Genomic DNA, 19,429 nt, shown 5'->3' on the forward strand with positions numbered 1-19,429 from the left:
AAAGTTTGAGGACCCCGGTCTAGGCTCTGGTAGTCTCCATGCTAGATTGCTGCAATGCACTCTACATGGGGCTGCCCTCGAAGGCCGTTCAGAAACTGCAGCTGGGGCAAATGTGGCAGCCAGACAAATAGCGGGGGCGAGACAGTCCGCACGGGCACCAACTCTGGCCTGCTTGCATGGGCTGCCTGTGAGCTGCGGAGCCTGCTTCAAGGTGCCGGTTTTGAACTATAGAGCCCTTCATGGCGTGGGGCTGCATGAATGGAGGAAACGCCTCTTCCAGCCACAGGGAACCTGGACACGATGCTCAGCAGCAGGGGCCGCCTCCAAGGGCCACACCTGGTGGCAATGAGAAGGCAGGCCTTCTCTGTGGCAGCCCCCGAATTGTGGGATGCCCACCCGACTGCGGCCACCAGGCAACCACTTTTCTTCCTGCCGGCGCCGCATGAAGACCACCCCTCTTGCCATGGCGCAGGGCCAGAGAACCGCCTGCTGATTTTCTGCAGCCCTAGCAGAATGGACTAGTTGCAGTTGCTTTTCATTGCAAAAAACATGGCTTAAATTTGTGGTTTCATTCTTTACGTAACTTTATGAAGCTCTATTTTTAATTTTATACGTGTGTGTTTAAGATTATATTTACATCTTGCCCTTTTCTTTCTGAGGAACTCAAGGCTGCTTGCATAATCCTCCCCACCTCCCCTCACCCCTCAATGTTATCCTCGCAACAATAGCCCTGGGCTGAAAGTTGAGGACTGGCCCAAGGTCACCCAGGGAGGTCTCTGGCTAGATGGGGACTAGAACATGAATCTCCTAAGTCCCAGTCTTGTACTCTTAGCTATTACACTACACAGGCTCTCATTAAACAAATACATTGTCTTTTATTGTATTTATTTCTGTTGTTTGCCTTCCAGAGCTTTGGCTATTGGGCAATGTAGAAAATAAAAAAAACAAGCAAGGTCCAATACCTTGAGAAATAGCTCTCCCTTTCCCAATATCATTTTGTGATTTGCTAGATAATTGGATCTTAGTCACAGTTATGGGTGGACTTTGTTTGTTTTTTGGGAGAGTCACATTCTGTTAGAAATGTGCCGTCCTGCAGCCTGAGGAGGCTGCACACAGGCAGCCCTGATGCAATGAGTTAAGCAATGCTTTTGGAGGACTGGAATGGGCCCCTCTGGGAGGAGCAAAGGAACAGGGCAGAGTCCGAACTGAAGCAGAACTTAATGCAAGGGCATAGGGACTGAGAACACGAAAGCCCTGCTGGATCCATCCAGCATCTGGCCCCCGCAGAAGCCCACCAGATGTCTGCAGCCCCGGCGCCCCACTCCCAGCAACGGCTTCACAGCGCGCCGGAGACAGGTTTCTTCCCCACGAGTTGTCCGATCCAGATTAGTGGCTCGTGGACGTGCTATGGGACGGGCCACGACCCCTTCCCAGAGTAGCCTACCTCGCAGGGTTGTCGTGAAGACAACGGTGTGGCAGGACCACATGCACGACCTATCCCGAGATAGGTTGCAATTGCCCGGGGGCTGATTTTGCACCGGCACCTTTCAGATATAGTGGCCTGTCTCTCCCATCCGTTCAACTTGACTCCAGCCCATGCTTGGCTGGGGATGGTGGGGCTTGCAGTGCAGCACATCTGGAGGGCAGGGCACTCAGCGAGGCTCTAGGAAGGCGCCTCACTCAAAGTGGCACAACAATACAGTGCGCGTCCACGGCCACATTCCAATACAAAAATGCTCATTCTTTCGCAAACAGATGATCCTGGCAACGATCAGGGGTCTCCGCGTGCGCAGCACTCCTCAAGGATCCGGGGGCCGCTGCGGCGACGCACGCGCCATAGCGGTGCGACTCACACCTCCCTGTTCCGCACGCTCCGGGGGGCCCCCTAAAACTCCGACAGAAACTCCGCACAAAGGCTTGTGCGGAACGCGGCTGCGCCGCAGCACGTGAGGCTGTTGTGGGCACGTGACCTAGGCGCTGGCTCGCGCAGCTGTGCGCGAGCGACGGAGGGCCTAAGCCCCGCCCCGCGCGTCCTTCCCCTCCCCGCGCTCCCTCCCGCGCTCCCTCCCCGCCCGCGCGAGAGCGAGCGGCCTCGCCTTCGGAGTTCGCCGCCCGCCCCGGCTCCCCTCAGCGCTCGGCCCGCCGCCACCCCGTCGGGGATGAGGCCCGCCCGCCGGCGCTGGAGCGCGGCCCTGCTGCTGCGGCGCCGCTGCCGCTGAGGCGTCGCCGCCGCCTCCGCCTCAGCAGCCTTTTCCAACCGGGAGGGCGCCCCCTTCCTCGCCGCCGCCGCCGCCATGTTGGGCCGGGAGCCTCCGCGGGGCCGCTGCTGAGTCCCGAAGAGCGCAGGGAGCCACGACGACGACGACGGCGGGCAGGAGGAGTGGCCGGCGCCGGCGCCATGGCGGAGCAGACCTATTCCTGGTGAGCCGCCTCCCGGCCTCGCGGGCGCGGGTGTTGAGGGGGCTCCAGAGGCTGCCCGTCCTCGCCGCCGCCGCCTCCCCTGGGGCGCCTGGGGTGGCCGCGCCGGCGATGGCTTCCCGTGGATCCGCTTACGAGCAGGCCCGCTCGGCCCGGCCCGGCCCGCTCCGCTGTTGTGCATTTCTGCAGCGTGCAGCTGCACGGCCGGCCCCGGAGTTTGGAGCTGCTGCTAAAGGCGCGGGGCAAGGCTGTTGTCCGTGTTATGCTTCCACTGAGTAGGCCCCCGGGAATGAATGGGGCTTAAGCCAGGCTAACAGGGATCCAATCCAAGGGAAGGTTGAAAAGTTGACAGGTAACTGGCCTGACCTACTTATGTGTCTCAGCAGTCAGTAGGAGAGGCAGCATTCGTGTGCTCGCAGGTTTACACAACGGCTAAACCGATGCCGGCGTCTGCCCCTCCCCCGCAGCTGCTGCAGCAACCTGTTGCGCTGGTTGATTTCAGTGATGTTGGCCTGCCCTGGTGTCTTGGACTTCAGCAACATTGCAGGGAGAGCCTGCCCTTCTCTGCTAGCCTGCTGAATTGAACAAGTTGGTTGACAGGCAGCCTGGCTGTCATCTCAATTTTATATTGTTACTTCCCTTGTTTTAAGTAGCAGATGTAGCTCAAGGATGGAGTGTTCTTTCAACTTTCTCAGAAGTTCTGGAAGGGTTGCCATGTTAACCACAAAACAATATGCTTTTGGTTCCTAGAAAGCTTGCAGACCATTGTGTGACTTAAGTGCAGAAAAATTTACTAGGTCAGGTATGTGAGATAAATAGCATGTGTTGTGTTGATACATTTTTTTCATCTTAACAAGTAGGATTCTTTCAACTGGATCTAGAAGTCTGTTTGTATATTACTTTATCATTGTCACAGCCTCCGATGAAGTAATAGGCCCTAGGGTCTTGCACAGAAGTTCACACCACAATAAATTATTTGGGGTTTAAGGTATCACCAAATTCCAGATGTGGAAATTGTCTTTCACCACTTCAAAGGCTGAATTGGATTGAGATAGGTGTCTGTATGGTGTGATATGTATTGCCATCAACAGCTTGTTTTGGTATTTAATAAGGACATCTTGGGCACAAATGTACATGAGGGAGTAGAAAGAGAGACTTTTTCACACCTCAGTCCAGTGCAGAGATGCAGAGGCTTCTTCCCAATGGCCGGGTACATTCACCAGTTTTACTTTATTTCGAGACATACATGCTCCTTGCAGGTTTGGTCAGTTGAGCATGCCTACTGTGATAGAGTGCTGGGAAAAAGCGTTCCAGTCTTTCCCATATTAGGAGTAAGTCCCACAGTGGGAGTGGGACTTAGTTCTGTGTAGCCATGTATACAATCACAACTTAACTGTATTTACTTGAGAAGTAATTCCACAAATTGCAGTACTGCTTGTAAGCATGGGTACTTAGATTGCAGTCACACTCGTTTGTTGATAAAAAACAAGAATTACCTTCACTGGTTGAATGAATTATCTATATAGTGACTTTTTTTGTGTTGTCACTTTGTTGATTTTTGCAACTACTTAGTATGCTGAGTTTGGTATTGAAAGATGATTGGAAGCTGTCAGCATAAATAGAAAATCAGGTTTGGAATTTGGGCTTTTGAGGCTTCCTTATTGCTGGATAGAGTGAGTTGTGGCTGTGAATTCTCAACTAGATAGTTTATAGCCCATTTTCTTAGCCTCTCTGCTAACTAAAGGTTCACCTAGTTCTTTTTCCATCTATGGCCAAACAGCTGCTTTAAGAGCTCAAGAATGGGATAGTTACACACAGCACACTTCCTCCAAAAAGAATACTTAAGTATAATGAAGTCACAATCAACTGCAGTAGAGTTGACATGTATCTCTTTTGTCAGATCATTTCAGCTTCACAGACATTCTTAATTTGTGCAAAAGAAAAACTTCTTTATGAACTTACCATTTTAGGTTCGTTTTTACAGTACTGTAATAAAGCCTTAAACTTATTTACTTAGAAATAAGCCTGAGTTCTGTGGGAATTGACTTCTAGGTCATGCTTTGGATTGCAAAGTTCAAAGCTCCTGGATCCAAGAAATAGGGAGAAATTCTGATTTGAGCTATAATACAGAACCAATGTAATGACTTGGGTAGAGAAACTACTGCTTCAAATGGCTCATTAACAATGAATTTCATTCAGTGTCTTTTGAAACTACTGCGTTTCTTGCAAGTCAGGAGGAAGTATCTTACGGTGTTTGTGGATAATGCTGGTGAAGGATTTTCTTCACTGGTCAAAGATGGAATAGACGCTTTTGGTTTGTGCCATGATGTGATAACAGTTAACTTGAAGATACAACATGTTAATGCACATATAGCATTGAAGCTTCTGACTTGTACTGTTTATTATGTCCAAACGTGTAGCTTTATTTCTTGCATTTTAATGTTGATCAGCTAATGATGTTTTGCAGACATCTCTGATCTTGCTGCTTTATGGAGGAGATATTTTACCTTTTCCTTGGTAATCATGAACATCAATTTAATTTATTAAAATAATTCTAACTCTCAGGTGATCTCCAGATGGGGTAAAATAACAAAAACATTTTAAACACAGAAACAGAGTGAGTCAGAAGGGGTCTCCCGGGCCATCTAGTCTGACCCCTGGCTCCAGCCGGCTCCGCTCACGACATACCCACCATGTCCAGCCTAACTTTGAACACCCTCACCGATGGGGCCTCAACCAGCTCCCATGGAAGCCCATTCCATACCCTTGGGGTCCTAATTGTCAGGAAGTACTTCCTGGCATCTAAATGGAACCTTGGTTCCCTGAACTTTGCTTCACTGGATCACGTCCTGCCCTCCCCTGCAGGGGAGAACAGGTCTCTACCCAGGACTGTGTCTGCTGGCCCAGAGCAGTGACAACCCCAAAGTGGATGAAACCAAAGCAGGGTGCCCTTTTGAGAGGAGTTGCTTTGTGGAGGATGCAAAGTTAGGGTCTCCCCCTAACTTTGTTGACCTTATGCCTCTTCAAAGGTCACATACATGTGTGCAGCAGAGGGAGGGGATAGGGCCAAGTGTGGGATCCTGATGGGAGCAATTCAAATATTGAGGGGTAGAGGGAGATCTGACATTGGGTGGAGGACTCGCCAGGTAGAAGGAACACAGCCCAAGGTAACCACTGTGTGGACCCTCGTAACCATAGATTGATGGTTGTCCTATCGGTCTGCTCTTGGGCCTCTGAATGATGTGTTTAAATGCCAGATGGCTGCACGATAAGACCTCCCTCATCCATGACTTAGTAACGCATTAGGCAACCAATTCGGTGTGTATAATCATGATCTGGCAGAGTGAACAAGAGGGAGTTAGCTTTTCCCAGCTCTCCCTTCCAGAATCAAGGAAGACTTGGAGGCCAGTGAACAAGGCATTGCCATGGTCTGTAGGAATTCTTTTTCTCTCTTCAGGCTTCCTGTCCACCTGATTCCTAGTCTTAGTCTACAGTGTTTGCAAGACTGATTGGGGATTCTGTTGGTGTACCATCCAACCCATGACCCAACACTCTCCCTGCCTGAGCTGACAGAGGTAATCTTGGCTGTGGTGTTAAATTTTCCCAGGCTGCTGGTCTTGAGGGATCTTAACTTCCATGGCAGGGGCACCTTATTTGGGCACCGCAGGGTTTCATGGTCTCCATGACAACCATGGGACTATACCGACAAGGCATTGGTCCAGCACATGTAACAGGGCCTATCCTAGATTTGGTTCCTTCAGCCAGGCATTGGGATAGCAATCTGAAGGTGGGAGAATCAGTCTTTTGTTGTGGTCACATCACTGCTTGCTGAGATTTAGACTAAAGACAGCTTTCCCTCTCTACAGGGTGCAGGACTCATCTGGATGGCTTTCAGAGGGTTCTGGGGGATTTTCTGGCTGATATGGCTGGTGGTTTTGACAAATCCCTGTCAAGTCTATGGAATACAGAGATGACCCAAGCAGTTGACACAATTGCCTGAGAGCGGCCTTTCTCTGGTAGAGTTCATACAGTTCTGTGGGGTACCCAAGAGCTCAGAGTGATAAAATAAGGGATAGTGTGAGTCCAATCAAACCTTGTTATGTGCCTGTAGCTGAGTTTTATCTTGTTAACTTGTTTTATATTGTTAATTTATAGTATTTTAATTGATTTATTTGTGAGTCGCCCGGAGGCTTTGGCGAATGGGGCGGCATAGAAATTTTCTAAATAAATAAATAAAATAAATTTATCTGGAGGTAGTGAGAGTGGCAAAGAAACAATATTGGACTGTTTCCATTCAGTCTTCTGTCAGTCTTATTCCCTATGCCATTCAACATCTACATGAAACCTCTGAGTGGGGCCTTCCAGAGTTTTGGAGTACATTGCTAGTGATACATCAATGGCATGCAACTCTGCTTTTCATTTTTATCTTTAGCAGGTGAGACTGTGGATGTGCTAAAGTAGTGTCTGGCTGTGACAGTGGAATGAATGATGGCAAGCCAACTGAAGTTCAGTTCAGATAAGACTAAGATGCTGTCAGTGGGGAGTTTGACTGGATGGGGGAATTCAACCAGTTCTAGGTGTGGTTACATTCCTCTTGAAGGAGCAGATTTGTAGCTTGCGGGTACACCTGAATGCATCTCAAAGCCCAGCCTTTGTCTTGGCACCAAAATGACCCAGGTCTTACCCATTTTGCCTCCAAGTTGAGGGTCTTCTCTAAGCAGGATTGCACAGCAGAGAAAGTCCTCCATTGCATGTTAAACTGTGTATAGCTCTTCTCAATGGGGTGAAGAGGAGAGACCCAGCAATGGGCTCCTTTTGCTCAACAATACTACAAAGGAGAAGTACCTTGGAATTGTAGATTAGAAGCTGAATATGAGCCAACAGTGGGATGTGACTGCAAAAAAAAAGTAAATGTTGTTTTGGGCTGCATTAACAGAAGTTTAACTTCCAGATAATGAGCAGTACTAGTTCCCATTCATTTGGCACTAGTTGGCTCCAGCTTGAGTATTGTCCCCAGTTCTGGGTACCACACTTAAAGAAGGATGTAGACAAGTGGGAGGGAGTTCAGAGGAGAGTGACAAGGATAATCAGGGGTCTGGCAACAAAGCCCTGTGGAAGAACTGGACATGTTTAGCATTAAAAAGAGATTGACGGAGAGAACTGATTGGACTTTTCAAGTGCCTGAAAGGATGCCACACTGAGGAGGACCAGGATCTCCTCTTAATGATCCCAGAGTGCAGGACACAAAATAATGGACTTAAGTTATAGGAGGACAGATTATGACTGGACATCAGGAAAAACTTCCTGAGAGTTAGAGCCGTACCGCAATGAAAACAATGACTTAGGAAAGTTGTGGCTGTCCCTCATTAGAGACTTTCAAGATGCAGTCCTTTGTCAGTGGATGCCATAAGGTGGAGACCTGCATGGAGTAGGGGGTTGTACTTGATTGCCTTATAAGTCCTTTCCAGTTCTAATAATCTGTGTTTCTCTAGCCCCTTGACATCTCAGTAATATATAGGGAGAGGAATTTTGTCAAGTTTCTGGGACATTTACCAATTGACCAAAATTCAGTGTTCATATGCTCTCTTTTTAAAAGAGCTAATCTCTGTGTAAGTAATGTTTAGTTTAAATGGTGGTCTTGCCTTAGCAGAGTCATTTTGCATTTTAGATTTAAGGTGTATATCATTCTGTTCAAAACATCTGCTCAGGTCTCTCTTGCCATAGAGCCATGGCTGGTATGAGCTGCTTCTTGCTTCTGCATATGATGAAATAAAGCTACATAACCAGTTCAGATGTTATGGTGTGTGTGTTGTGTTGTGTTGTGTGTAATCCTTTGCTTTGGTCCGAACGTAATGGAAATGGTTTTTTGTTCTGTGCAGTAACTTGCATGAGCATCAACTCTCCTCTTTTGTGTGCCAGAGGAGGAGATTGAAACTATTACATGTGGTAGTAAAGTAATCACAGTTCCTTTTAACTTCTGAATTTAGGAAACTGTGGTTTGTTCAAGCGAGAGGTAGTATGAAAAACACAGGAACAAATTTCATCTTAGCTTAGTCTTTGTATCAAATTTAATTTTGGTCTCTTGGTAGGTATAGTTTGAAAGAAACCTTTTTTCCTATACAGAGCTATTGACCTACAGAAAAGTCAGTTGAGTGGTGACAGGGCCAAAAGTGGGTAGAGTTACAAGACTGCAAAGCTGCCCTCGCTTAGTCTATGCCACTGCCAAAGCAATTGCATTGAGAGTTGTAGTTTTGCCAAGACAGAATTAAGCAAACTATAGTTTCTTGAGATCCTATATCACAGGGAACTAAATGTAGTTAATTTAAAACCAAAACCAGATACATTCAATCTGCTTTGCTGTCATGGAGAAGAGGGAAGCAGAGATGAGAGCATGTGAGACTGAGGCATATGCAGGCTGTACGTGTGTCTAACCGTGGCATCCTGTAGTTTCTGAACCAAGCTGATTGATGTGTGATGTAGCTCTCGTAGCCTATAGTTGTGCTCATAAGAGGCTTAACTGTAATGAGTTTATTAGGTATATTCTTTTCCGCTTTAATTAAACCGATTTTCTTGATTTGATTTTTATGCTTTTAATTGTTTGCAAACTCCTGCAAGCATTAGTTTACAGACTAGCTTAGTGGGATACAGTTTTTATGTAGATAAACAGTGATTCAGTCCAATGGAATCAATCTGATTATTCATAACATTAGACAGTACTGGTTTTATGCTTTAGATATCTTGAACATTTACCCCCTTGAATCTTTTTTTTTTAATAACTAAAGTTATTCAGGTTCTGTTTTTAATGTAATATGTTAAAAACTGGCTCTGAATGTTTAATTTCTGGAGAATCAACTCTTCATTAGTGTAGGCATATTGAAAGAACCTGATCATATGGGCTAGCTGGGATTTATAATTTTATTTATTTATTTATTAAAACATTTCTATGCTGCCCCTTGCCGAAGCCTCGGGGCGGCTTACAACACAATAAAATACAATAAAATACAAAAATAACAATATAAAATTAACAATATAAAATAAATAACAATGTAAAAGAAGTCACCCTGGCCAGTGCATTTAAATAATTGTATATTAATAAAGCTTTAATTGCTTTTGCATTGAGGCAGTGGTCAGACATGGCTTGGAAGAATCTGAATTTCATTCACTCATTTGTGTAACAGTATACAACATAGTTCAATTCTATACGTAATGGCAAATAAGATGAAAATTTAACACTCTAGTTTTAAAGTTTAGCACTTGCTTTTCTTGCATTTTTCTTTTCTTCAGCTACAGTGTATTCATTCATCTTCAGTATTTTTATCTTGAAAGTATAATCACGTTTTTGCAACAAAAGGCACATCAGACCAGATGTGTGTAATCAAAGGTCTCCAGTGGTAAACGAGAAATGTAAAATTTTTAGAAGTTTTGACACCGTGTGTGTGTGTGTGTGTGTGTGTGTGTGTGTGTGTGTGGGGAGAGCAATTTTCAAAGCAAGCTGAGCAGTTTTGGGGAAAAGAAACAGAACTTACATTCATCTTTGTGATCTCTGTGTATTTATGGGCTCTGCACCTGTGAGAGACCCGTTCCCTTCCCCCTAGTATAAATAGGCAGGACTCCCACCATTTCCCCCGGTTTAGTTTTGACTGCCATTTTGAATACCATGGGTTTTTTACCTTTGCCTCTCCTCAGACACTTAGCTTCTAGAACCTTCTTCTCTAACTACCTCAAACTGATTTCTTGAACTAATCCTTCTTTCTATGCCCTTCTTCCCCCACCTTGCCCTCACTTCCCCCCCCAAAACAACTCCTTTCTCCACTATTTTTTTTTACCTTTTTCTTCTCAGTGGGTCTCAAGGCAGCATTCTGAAAGTATGCTCCTTGCAATGTCAAAATTTCATCCTCTGATGAGTACTCTTTGTGTCTAATTTTCCTTAGTGAAGAGCACCATGTTGATTTCTGCCTGCATTGTCAGGAAGAACTGAGCAGGCCATTTAAAAATGGAAATGTGAACCTGGGCTCTGATGGTGATGGAAACTGTCACTGGAGTCCCACAGAAACACCTTTCTATATCCCGCACAGAGGCCCGGCCCCATGCTGTGTTGGTGGCTGCTAGAACACCACCAGCTATTCCATCAGTGTCTTAAAAATCAAAAGGGCTCAAAAAGAGGGAGAAAGGGTTCATAAAATGGCAGAGGAACCAATAAAGCCTACATCAAAAGGCAAAACAAAGCCCATGAATCGGGTCAGGCACTGCTCTCCGACCACAGTGGAATGTGCCCAGTTGCCTTTCCTGCCAGTGGCCCTGTCTACCATTCCTACATCTGCCCTGCAACTGATCTGTGCCTTCTTTGCCACATCTGTTCCTATTCCAGTCGCACCAACAGATTTGGATGGATGCCCCAAGCCAGTTGTAGCACCATCCTTCTCCAAAGGAGAGATATGGGGCACAGCACCCCATTCTCCAACCAGCCAGATCACATCTTTCACCAAATTGGTTGGTACATCATGTAGGGATAGAAGAAAGCTACTGACTCCTCCAAAACCGCTTGTGCATTATGAGATCACCTCACCAGCACCATTGTCGGCCTCCTCCTGTTTGCAAACAGAGTGCTTTAGGCCCTAACATTGTTCTGAGACCAAGAAGTGTGCTGGGGACCACCACCACCACCACCACCTATGTTACTGGAATACTACTATACAGGGTACCCCTAGGAACAGGGACTTTCAGGAACTTATTACCTGAGGCCGCCAGCCTCTTCCCACTTGCAGGAAGCATTGACACTAGTGCCACCAACACATGCATCTGTCTCCGTCAAACCATCATTGGCTCAATGCTGCCAGGAAACCATGCCTGCTCAACAGACTGCACCACCTCAGTGGCCTTCCTCACCACCCAGCTGATGTTCTTCATCTGAACTGACTGACTATGCCTCCAAGTCTGACATGCTTCCAACATATGATGACCTAATCTTGACTTTACTGCAGGACATCATGTCAGCACAAGACCCAGGATCCCCCTCTGAAGACCTGGGAAAGTTCTCTGAACAGTTCCTTCAGATGGCAATGTCTCTTGGTTTGCAACTCAGCAGCTGACCAAACCAATTCTACTAAACCAATACCATGACATTGTCCAGATGGAGGACTCTGCAAGTGACTGTACCCTTCTTACGAACATTCCTCCTGGCCATGAGGTTGCATAGCCAGAAATGTGGCTTCTAGATCAAGAGAGGTATTACTACCGCTCTATACGACTCTGGTGCACCCGCAACTGGAGTATTGTGCTCAGTTTTGGGCCCCTCATTACAGTAAGGATATAGCCAGGTTAGAGTCAGTGCAGCGTAGGACCACAAGGTTGGTGGCTGGTTTGCAGGGAATGCCGCATGAGGCGAGACTGAGGGAACTGGGTCTCTTCAGCCTGGAGGAGACTTCGAGGGGATCTGTTGGCGACATACAGGTATGTGAGGGGATGTCACACGGAGATGGGTAGAGACCTGTTCTCCCCTGCAGAGGGGGACAGGACGCGCTCCAACGGAGCGAAGCTCAGGGAGCCAAGGTTCCATTTAGATGCCAGGAAGCACTTCTGACAGTTAGGATCCTGAGGGTATGGAATGGGCTTCCCTGGGAGGTGGCTGAGGTCCCATGGGTGAGGGTGTTTAAAGATAGGCTGGACATGCACATAGTGGACATGTCGTGAGTGGAGTGGGCTGGAGCCGGGGGTCAGACTGGATGGCCTGGGAGGCCCCTTCCGACTCACTCTGTTTCTGTGTTTCTATGAGGGAGCCCTGGCAGACCCCGACCCAGCTACATTTGACACCCCATTGCTTAGAGAGCCTGTACAAGGTTCAGGAAGGGGCCATCCCATTTCTTCTATACCATCTGCAACCAAACTCAGTCATTGTGGAGTTGGCTCAGGAACAGTCACAATGCAAGTGCCTCACACGGGCACATGGAGGGGGGTGCCACCTGGAGGCGGTAGTGAGGAGGCGATGTGGCGATGGGACTGGGTCTTCATATTTCAGACTGTGAGGTGACCATGGGGAGATACAAGGTCTTCCTTTGGCCAAAAAAAGAGTATGCCTTAGCTAAGTTTTTCCAAGAACGAAACTAGAACTTGCTAGGGTATTCCAAGCAGAAGCACTTCAGTTGTCCAAGCAACAGATTAACACCGCTTGTTACCGCATCAACTGCAACTCCAGGGCACTTGTCAGTGCTGTGGTTATTTGGAGACATGCTTGGCTTTGATCAGTAAGCCTATCTCAAGAAGTACAGTCCCACATTGAAGACATGCCCTTTGACGGGGAAGGTCTCTTCAGTTCGAGGGCTGATGCAAAACTTGATGCTCTCCAGAAAGTGCAAGCAACAGCCAGATGAATGGGCTTTGAACCCTTACAACCACCTAGAATATCTAAGTGGCTATGGGGCCCATTGGCACCCTGCCAACCCTATCATAGTGCCAGCTCAGCATCCATATGCACCAACAGCAACAGCAGTTGGCCAAGCCAGTGCTGCCAAGATGTGCTGTCAAGAGGTGCTTCCAATAGTTTGCCAAGAAAAAGCTGGACACTGAGAGAAGACTCCGTTAACTCCTAGAGCAGACCAGTCCATCACCCTTGGCACCAATTCAGTCTGAGGACTGAAAAAGTTAAAACCTTATTGCCATCCATCCCATCCGCACATCCAATCTACATTATGGTTTCTATTCAAGATATTCTGCCATCCTGAAGAAAGATGGCAGTCTTCATCTCATCCTAGATCTATGGGATATCAACTACTTTATTCCCAATAAACAGTTTTGAATGATCTCTCTACAAAACATTCTCCCTTGCTCTGCCGAGGGGACTGGTTCACAACACTTAAAAGAGGTGTATTTCTGCATCTCTATCCACCCAGCCTACTGCCACTTCTTCAGCTTTCTGATTGGTTCCGCACCCTATGAGTTTTGATTCCTACCTTTGGGATTTTCTACAGCCCCAAGGGTATTTACAAAAGTATGGCAGTCATCTGTGCCCATCTAAGATTGTAGGATGTCCAAATCTTCCCTTATTTAGAGTATTGGCTGCTAGGCACACCGTCCCTGGAGGACCTACTGTGGTCCATACAGAAGACATGCAACCTACTCAATAAACTGGGACTCTGTATTAATAATGAAAAATCTGTCTTTATTCATTTCCAGTCCTTTACATTGGAGCTCGGTTGGACTCCATCCTAGCATGTGCCTACCTGCCGCATACACAAACTCATCAAAGCAGCCCTCCGCCTCCAATCTGAACCAACAGCAACTGTTCAGAGAATACAGCAAATGCTAGAGCATATGGCTTCCACAGTACCAGTACTCCAATTTGCCAGTAGTCCAATATGCATGTGACCACTTCAGCTGTGGTTCATCCAGACATCTTGGCCACACCATGACTCAACATGGAAAATCTTACTGCTCCCCCATTAAGTAAGAACAAGTCTGTAATGGTGAACCAATGAAAGGAGCCTAACCAGTGGAGTCACCTTCATGCCATTGGATTTTTCCCTGATCATAATGGATGCATCATTCCTGGGCTGGGGAGCTCACTGTAAGAACTACAAAACACAAAGTCTATGGACCGAATGGGACCAGAGAAAACACATCAGCTATCTCAAGCTTCTGATGGTCCAGATGGTCTTAATTTCTTTCCAGTGTTTTCTTGAAGGTAGACACATGCAAATAGCTTTGGACAACACTACAGTTTTTAAAATAATTATTTAAACAAGGTGGCACCAAGTCGGCCACACTGTCTTGCCTCATATGGGATTGGTGCATTCAAAGGGACATTTCACTGATTACTACCCACTTAGCTGGCACCTGGAATACCATAGCCGCTATGGTATGGCATAGTGGATGCGCTCAGCAGAAGACTCCACAAGACTCATAAGTGGGAACTCCTTCAAGATGTTTGGCAGAACATCTTCACAGCCTGGGGGAAACTGTCTGTGGTTCTGTTTGCGACATGGCATGTGAGACCTTCTTGGGGTCAGCCAGAACTAAACTTTGTGATGCTTTTCTCCTCCCATTGAGAAGAGCTCCTCTTCTATCTTCCCTGCATTCCCACTGGTCACCAGAATACTTGGCAAAATCCAACAGGAAAAATGGATTGCCTTCTAGCAACCCCATAGTGGCCCAGACAACCTTAGTTTGCACACTTGCCCCAACTCTTGAACCACACCTTTCTCCGCCTGCTGAACAGCCTGAACGGTATTTCACAGAATTGGGGCAACATTCTGCATCCTGTGTGAGGACACTTCATGTGATGGCCTGGAGCATCATTGGGTAGTGCTGTGGATTGAACGTGATCCTCAGATACCATTAGTACTTCAGGCAGCACTATAACCAGCATAAGGCACTCACATTCAGCAAGATGGAGCTCATTCAAAGCCAATGTTCAAGAACTGTTCTTTGGTCTGTTCCAAGTGTCGATCAACAAAATCCTGGCCTTCCTTCATACTCTCCATGTCAAAGGACTGAAACTTCATCTGTCAAGGTGTACTTGTCCGTCTTCTCATCAGTATGTGGTTCATTTGACATTTCCTCCATGTTTTCTCATCCTCTATTTCAGCAGTTTCTAAAGGGCTTATACAGCCCTACCAGTCCAGCCAGTCATGCTGAGCTGGAGCCTAACTGTCCTACTGAAGGCTTTAACAAAAGTGCCATTTGAACCACTGCAGACCCTTTCTTGGAAGGTTGCCCTCCTAGTGGCAGTCACTTCAGTCCAGAGAGCAAGCAAATTGTGCACCTTACAAATCGATCTGTACAAATACAGGTGATGTATGTGTGATGAACAGAGACCACGAAGAAAGTAAGGTTACTTTCCTGTAACTGATGTTCTTCAAGTGGTCATTTGTGCATTCACACAACCCATCCACTAGCCGCATGTCAGTATTGGTGACTTACCCAGGACTCCAGCATAGTTCCTTTCCCTCGCTCTCACAATTCCATGCTATTTCAAACAAATCAGGCAGTCCTCTGGCCCAATCCCTGGTTCCAAGGTCAAAACAATGGTCTCGTTTTGAACTAGGGAAAATGGTGGCAGCCCCCCCCCCCCCATTATACTCAGGGAAGGGGGCAGGTCTCCCACCAAAAATACTGGGTTTAGTTAGGAAAATCTTCTCAAATGTAGGCACTGCACAGGTGCAGACTCCATATGTGTGACTGCACAGATGACCATTTGAAGAACATCAGTTACAAGAAAGTAACCTTTTTAGGATTCTTTGCCAGCCTTAAATCACTTTGTTGTTTCCTCAGCTTGGAGCCCTTCATATAGTTTGAACCTTAATTGTCAGCCTCAGGTAGCATTTTGTATGGTCGGGAATATTGGACATCATATGCTAAATCACCTGGAAGGCACCAAGTTGGAGAAAGCTGCTTTAAGAACACTGTTGTTAAATGTTGTAAAATCATCTCTAGCTTATGGCAACCCTGTCAATGCAAGCCCTCCATGATATTCTGGTTAGCTGTTCTAAGAATAATGCTCTGGTTTCCTTCATGGAATCAATCCATTTCCTATTTACTCTTCCTTTCCTTTTTCTGCCTTTGACTTTCCCTCACTCTTCTCCAGTGAGTCTTGTCTTCTCATGATGTGCCCTTATTGTGACAGCCTTGGTTTTTTCATTTTTGCTTTTAGGGAAATTTCTGGCTGAATTTGGTCCAGGATCCACTCATTTGGCTTTCTGTCAGTCCAGGGTATCCTTAAAGCTCTCCTCCAGCACCATGTTTCAAGCACATCAATTTTCTTCCTGTCACCTTTCTTCATTGTGCAGCTTTCACACCATAAAAGGTTTCAGGAATACAATTGTGTGAACGATTTTGGCCTTGATCTCCAGTGAAACATTCTTCCATTTAATGATTTTTTCTAATTCCTTCATTGTTGCCCATCTGTGTCTCAGTCCGCTTCAAATTTTTTAGCTGCAGTCTCCCTTTGAATTAATACTTGTAATTTAATCAAGGTATAAAACATCTTTCACCATATTGATGTCATTGTTGACGGTAAAATTCTGTAATTCCTCTGTAGTCATGCTTTTTGTTTCCTGAATGTTCAACTGCCATCCTGCCTTTGCATTTTCTTGTTTCATCTGAAGTTGTTTCAGTTTATTGCTGCTTTCTGCCAGTAGTATGGTATTATCTGCATATTGTAAATTATGTATGTGTCTTCTGTCACTTTTCACTCTTTCCCTGATCCTAATCCAGCTTTTCCTATTATATGTACTGCATACAGGTTGAATAGACAGGGAGATAAAAGTGTGGCGTAGTGGTTAAGAGCACGGGACTGGGACTCAGACGATCTGGATTCTAGTCCCTGCTTGGCCATGGAGCCAACTGGGTGACTTTGGGCCAGTCACAGACTCTCAGCCCAACCTACCTCACAGGGTTGTTGTTGTGGGGATAAAATGGAGGAGAATGATGTAAGCTGCCTTGAGCCCTTTGTAGGAAAAAGGCAGGATATAAATTGAAAAATAAATAAATAAAAATAAAATGATGCTTTCTCTATAGAACACCATTCTATTTCTCCATTCTGTCCTTGCAGTCGCTTCTTGTTCTCAAGAAGCTTCTCATGATCCAGGTTCTTCTGAAATTCTTTGGTGTGCTCCAGTAACCAACGTACATTTGCAATATGATCCTGAATGCCTATTCCTTTTTCAGACTCCAGCTTGAAAATCAGGTATTTGTTGCTCCATATATGATAACATTCTTTGTTGTAACACTTTGAGCATCATTTTGCTTGCATGAGAAATTCATGCAATGGTTTTCTGGTTGCAGCAGTTTTTGTTTTGCATCTCCTTTCTTGGGTATTGGGATGTGTATGAAACATTTCCAATCTGTGGGCCATTGTTTTGTTTTCCATATTTGTTGGCATACTCTTGGTAGGGCATGGACCAATTCAGTCTCTGTAGCTTGGAATACTTCTATTGGTACCCTGTCTACTCAGGGTGCATTATTTCTTTCAAGTGCTTTCAGAGGAGCTTTCACTTCACTTTCTCATATTGTGAGCTTTTTCCCCGTGGGATTTCTCTTTGAAGGAGTCTGTCATCCTTTCATCTCTTTTGTACAGTTCTTCTCTATTTCCACCTTCTTTTTATTTTCTTGTGCCAGATAGTATGTTCCCTTGTTTGTCTTTTTTTCATTCTTAATCTAGGTTTAAATTTTCCTTTGATTTCTTACCTCTTATACAAGAGGCCTCTTGTTTTACCTCATTTGTTGTTCTGTTTCTTTGCAGTGGCCATTGATATAGTTCTGTTTGTCTATTTGATTGTCACTGAAAAGTTGATTTGAGTATTCTGACACTGTTTCTGTCAGGGTTTGTTTTTGCTTCTTGCCTGTTCTTGGCAATTGTGTATCTTTTATCATGCATATAGGCTTTTTCTTTCTTTTTGCTACAGGAATTGTCTTTTGGCATTCTTTCTCAATAATGCCTTTGGTTTCAGGCCACATTTCTTCTGGCCCATGGTCAGTTAAATTGAGTAATGCAAATCTTTTCTTTATGTTGACTTTAAATGCCTCAGGATTTTTATTTTAGTTGTCTTTTGGCACTACGTTTCTGTTAACAATCTTTCTTGGAATTAGCTTGATTTTTTACATTAATAGTTCCTTGTCACTACTGCAGTCCACCCCAGTCTTGTTTTGGCAGTAAGAATGCAGCTTCTTCATTTTCTGCTTCCAGTTACATAGAATAATAGATTCGGAAGGGCCTAAGAGGGCCATTGGTTGAACAGTGCAGGACTAAAGCATCCTTCTCAGTAGCATCCTTCTCATCCTGTCCAGTAGCATCTTGAATGCCTCTAATATGGGAGAGGTCACCACCTCTGTAGGTAATTGGTTCCATTGTCATACTGCTGTAACAGCATGTATAGTCAGGTACATCTTTCCTGATATCGGAATCTGGCTTCCTGTAACTTAAACCCATTATTCCATCTTGCACTCTGGGATGATTGAGAAGAATCGCAGCCCTCTTCTGTGTGACAGCCTTTCAAGTATTTGAAAAGTGCTATCATACTTTCTCTCAGTCTTCTCTTCTCAAGGCCCAGCTATTTCAAAGACAGCAGGAGTGTGACCCTGCTGATATTCCTGGCTCTCCCAGTGACTTTTTATACCATGGACCCTGGTATCTTTCTGGATAGGCTGGCTTGGCTAGGAGTGAGAGACATTGCATTGTAGTGGTTCCACTTCTCCTTGACCAGCTGATTCAAGAAGGTGGTTCTGGGGGATTATTGCTCTGTTGCATGGCAGTTATGCCATTGGGTACCGCAAGAGTCTATTTGGCATTTGCCTGAAACTGCTGGGGGAGGTTATCCAGAGGCATGGACTGAGGTATCACCAATATGTGGATGACACTCAGCTCTGCCTTTTTCATCAAACCCAGGTGAGGCAGTGGCCACTCTGAATCGGTATTTGAGCATGGTAATAGATTGGATGAGGGCCAACAAACTGCAACTCAGTCCAGACAAGTTGGCAGTGCTGCTAGTTGGTGGTTCATATGCCCAGTAGGGTGATAGTCAGTCTGTTCTGGATAGGGATGCACTCTCCCTGAAGGGCAGTGTTTGTAGTGTGGGATACTGTTAGATCCAGAGTTGTCAGTTCAGCCACAAGTAGACTATATGGTGTTGAACTATTAGTTTAATCTGATTTACCAGCTATGACTCTATTTGGACAGAGAGAGCCTAGCTACAGTTATCCATGCTCTGGTAACCTCTCCTTTGGATTACTGCAATGTGCCGTTTGTGGGGCTGCTTTTGAAAATGGTCTGAAAATGTCAACTGATCCAAAATGGCAGCAAGATTGTCAATGGGACTGGCTCCTGAGAACAGATTATCCTAGTCTTTTTCCAGGCACACTGGCTGCTGATTGAAGTTTGGGTCCAATTCAGAGTGCTAGTACAGTTGTACCTTGGTTCACAAACTTAATCCATTCCACAACGCTGGTCGCTACCTGAATTGGTTGTGAACCAATCAAATATCCCCATAAGGTTCAATGTAAATAAGGTTAATCTGTTCTG

General features: G+C 45.7%; 1 protein-coding gene across 4 annotated transcripts in view; it reads left to right on the forward strand.

Moving 5' to 3' along the window:
* The first annotated feature begins 2,241 nt into the window (after positions 1–2,241).
* The window catches only part of SPPL3 (signal peptide peptidase like 3), a 109,249-nt gene continuing 92,061 nt past the window's right edge, over positions 2,242–19,429 (forward strand). For 2 of the 4 annotated variants that reach the window (XR_006416111.1, XM_044444421.1), the window contains exon 1: positions 2,242–2,421. Coding sequence is in view for 2 of the 4 variants with exons in the window: in XM_044444421.1 (XP_044300356.1) it covers positions 2,399–2,421 (23 nt within the window). In the remaining 2 variants the exon portion in view is untranslated. Of the gene's footprint in view, positions 2,422–2,650; positions 2,771–19,429 lie in introns of those variants that run through there. The other 2 variants (XM_044444419.1, XM_044444420.1) reach the window with 2 other exon arrangements.

The sequence above is a fragment of the Varanus komodoensis genome, unplaced genomic scaffold, assembly GCF_004798865.1.
Source record: "Varanus komodoensis strain SLA01 unplaced genomic scaffold, ASM479886v1 scaffold44_3, whole genome shotgun sequence".
In the NCBI taxonomy this organism is placed as follows: Eukaryota; Metazoa; Chordata; class Lepidosauria; order Squamata; family Varanidae; genus Varanus; species Varanus komodoensis.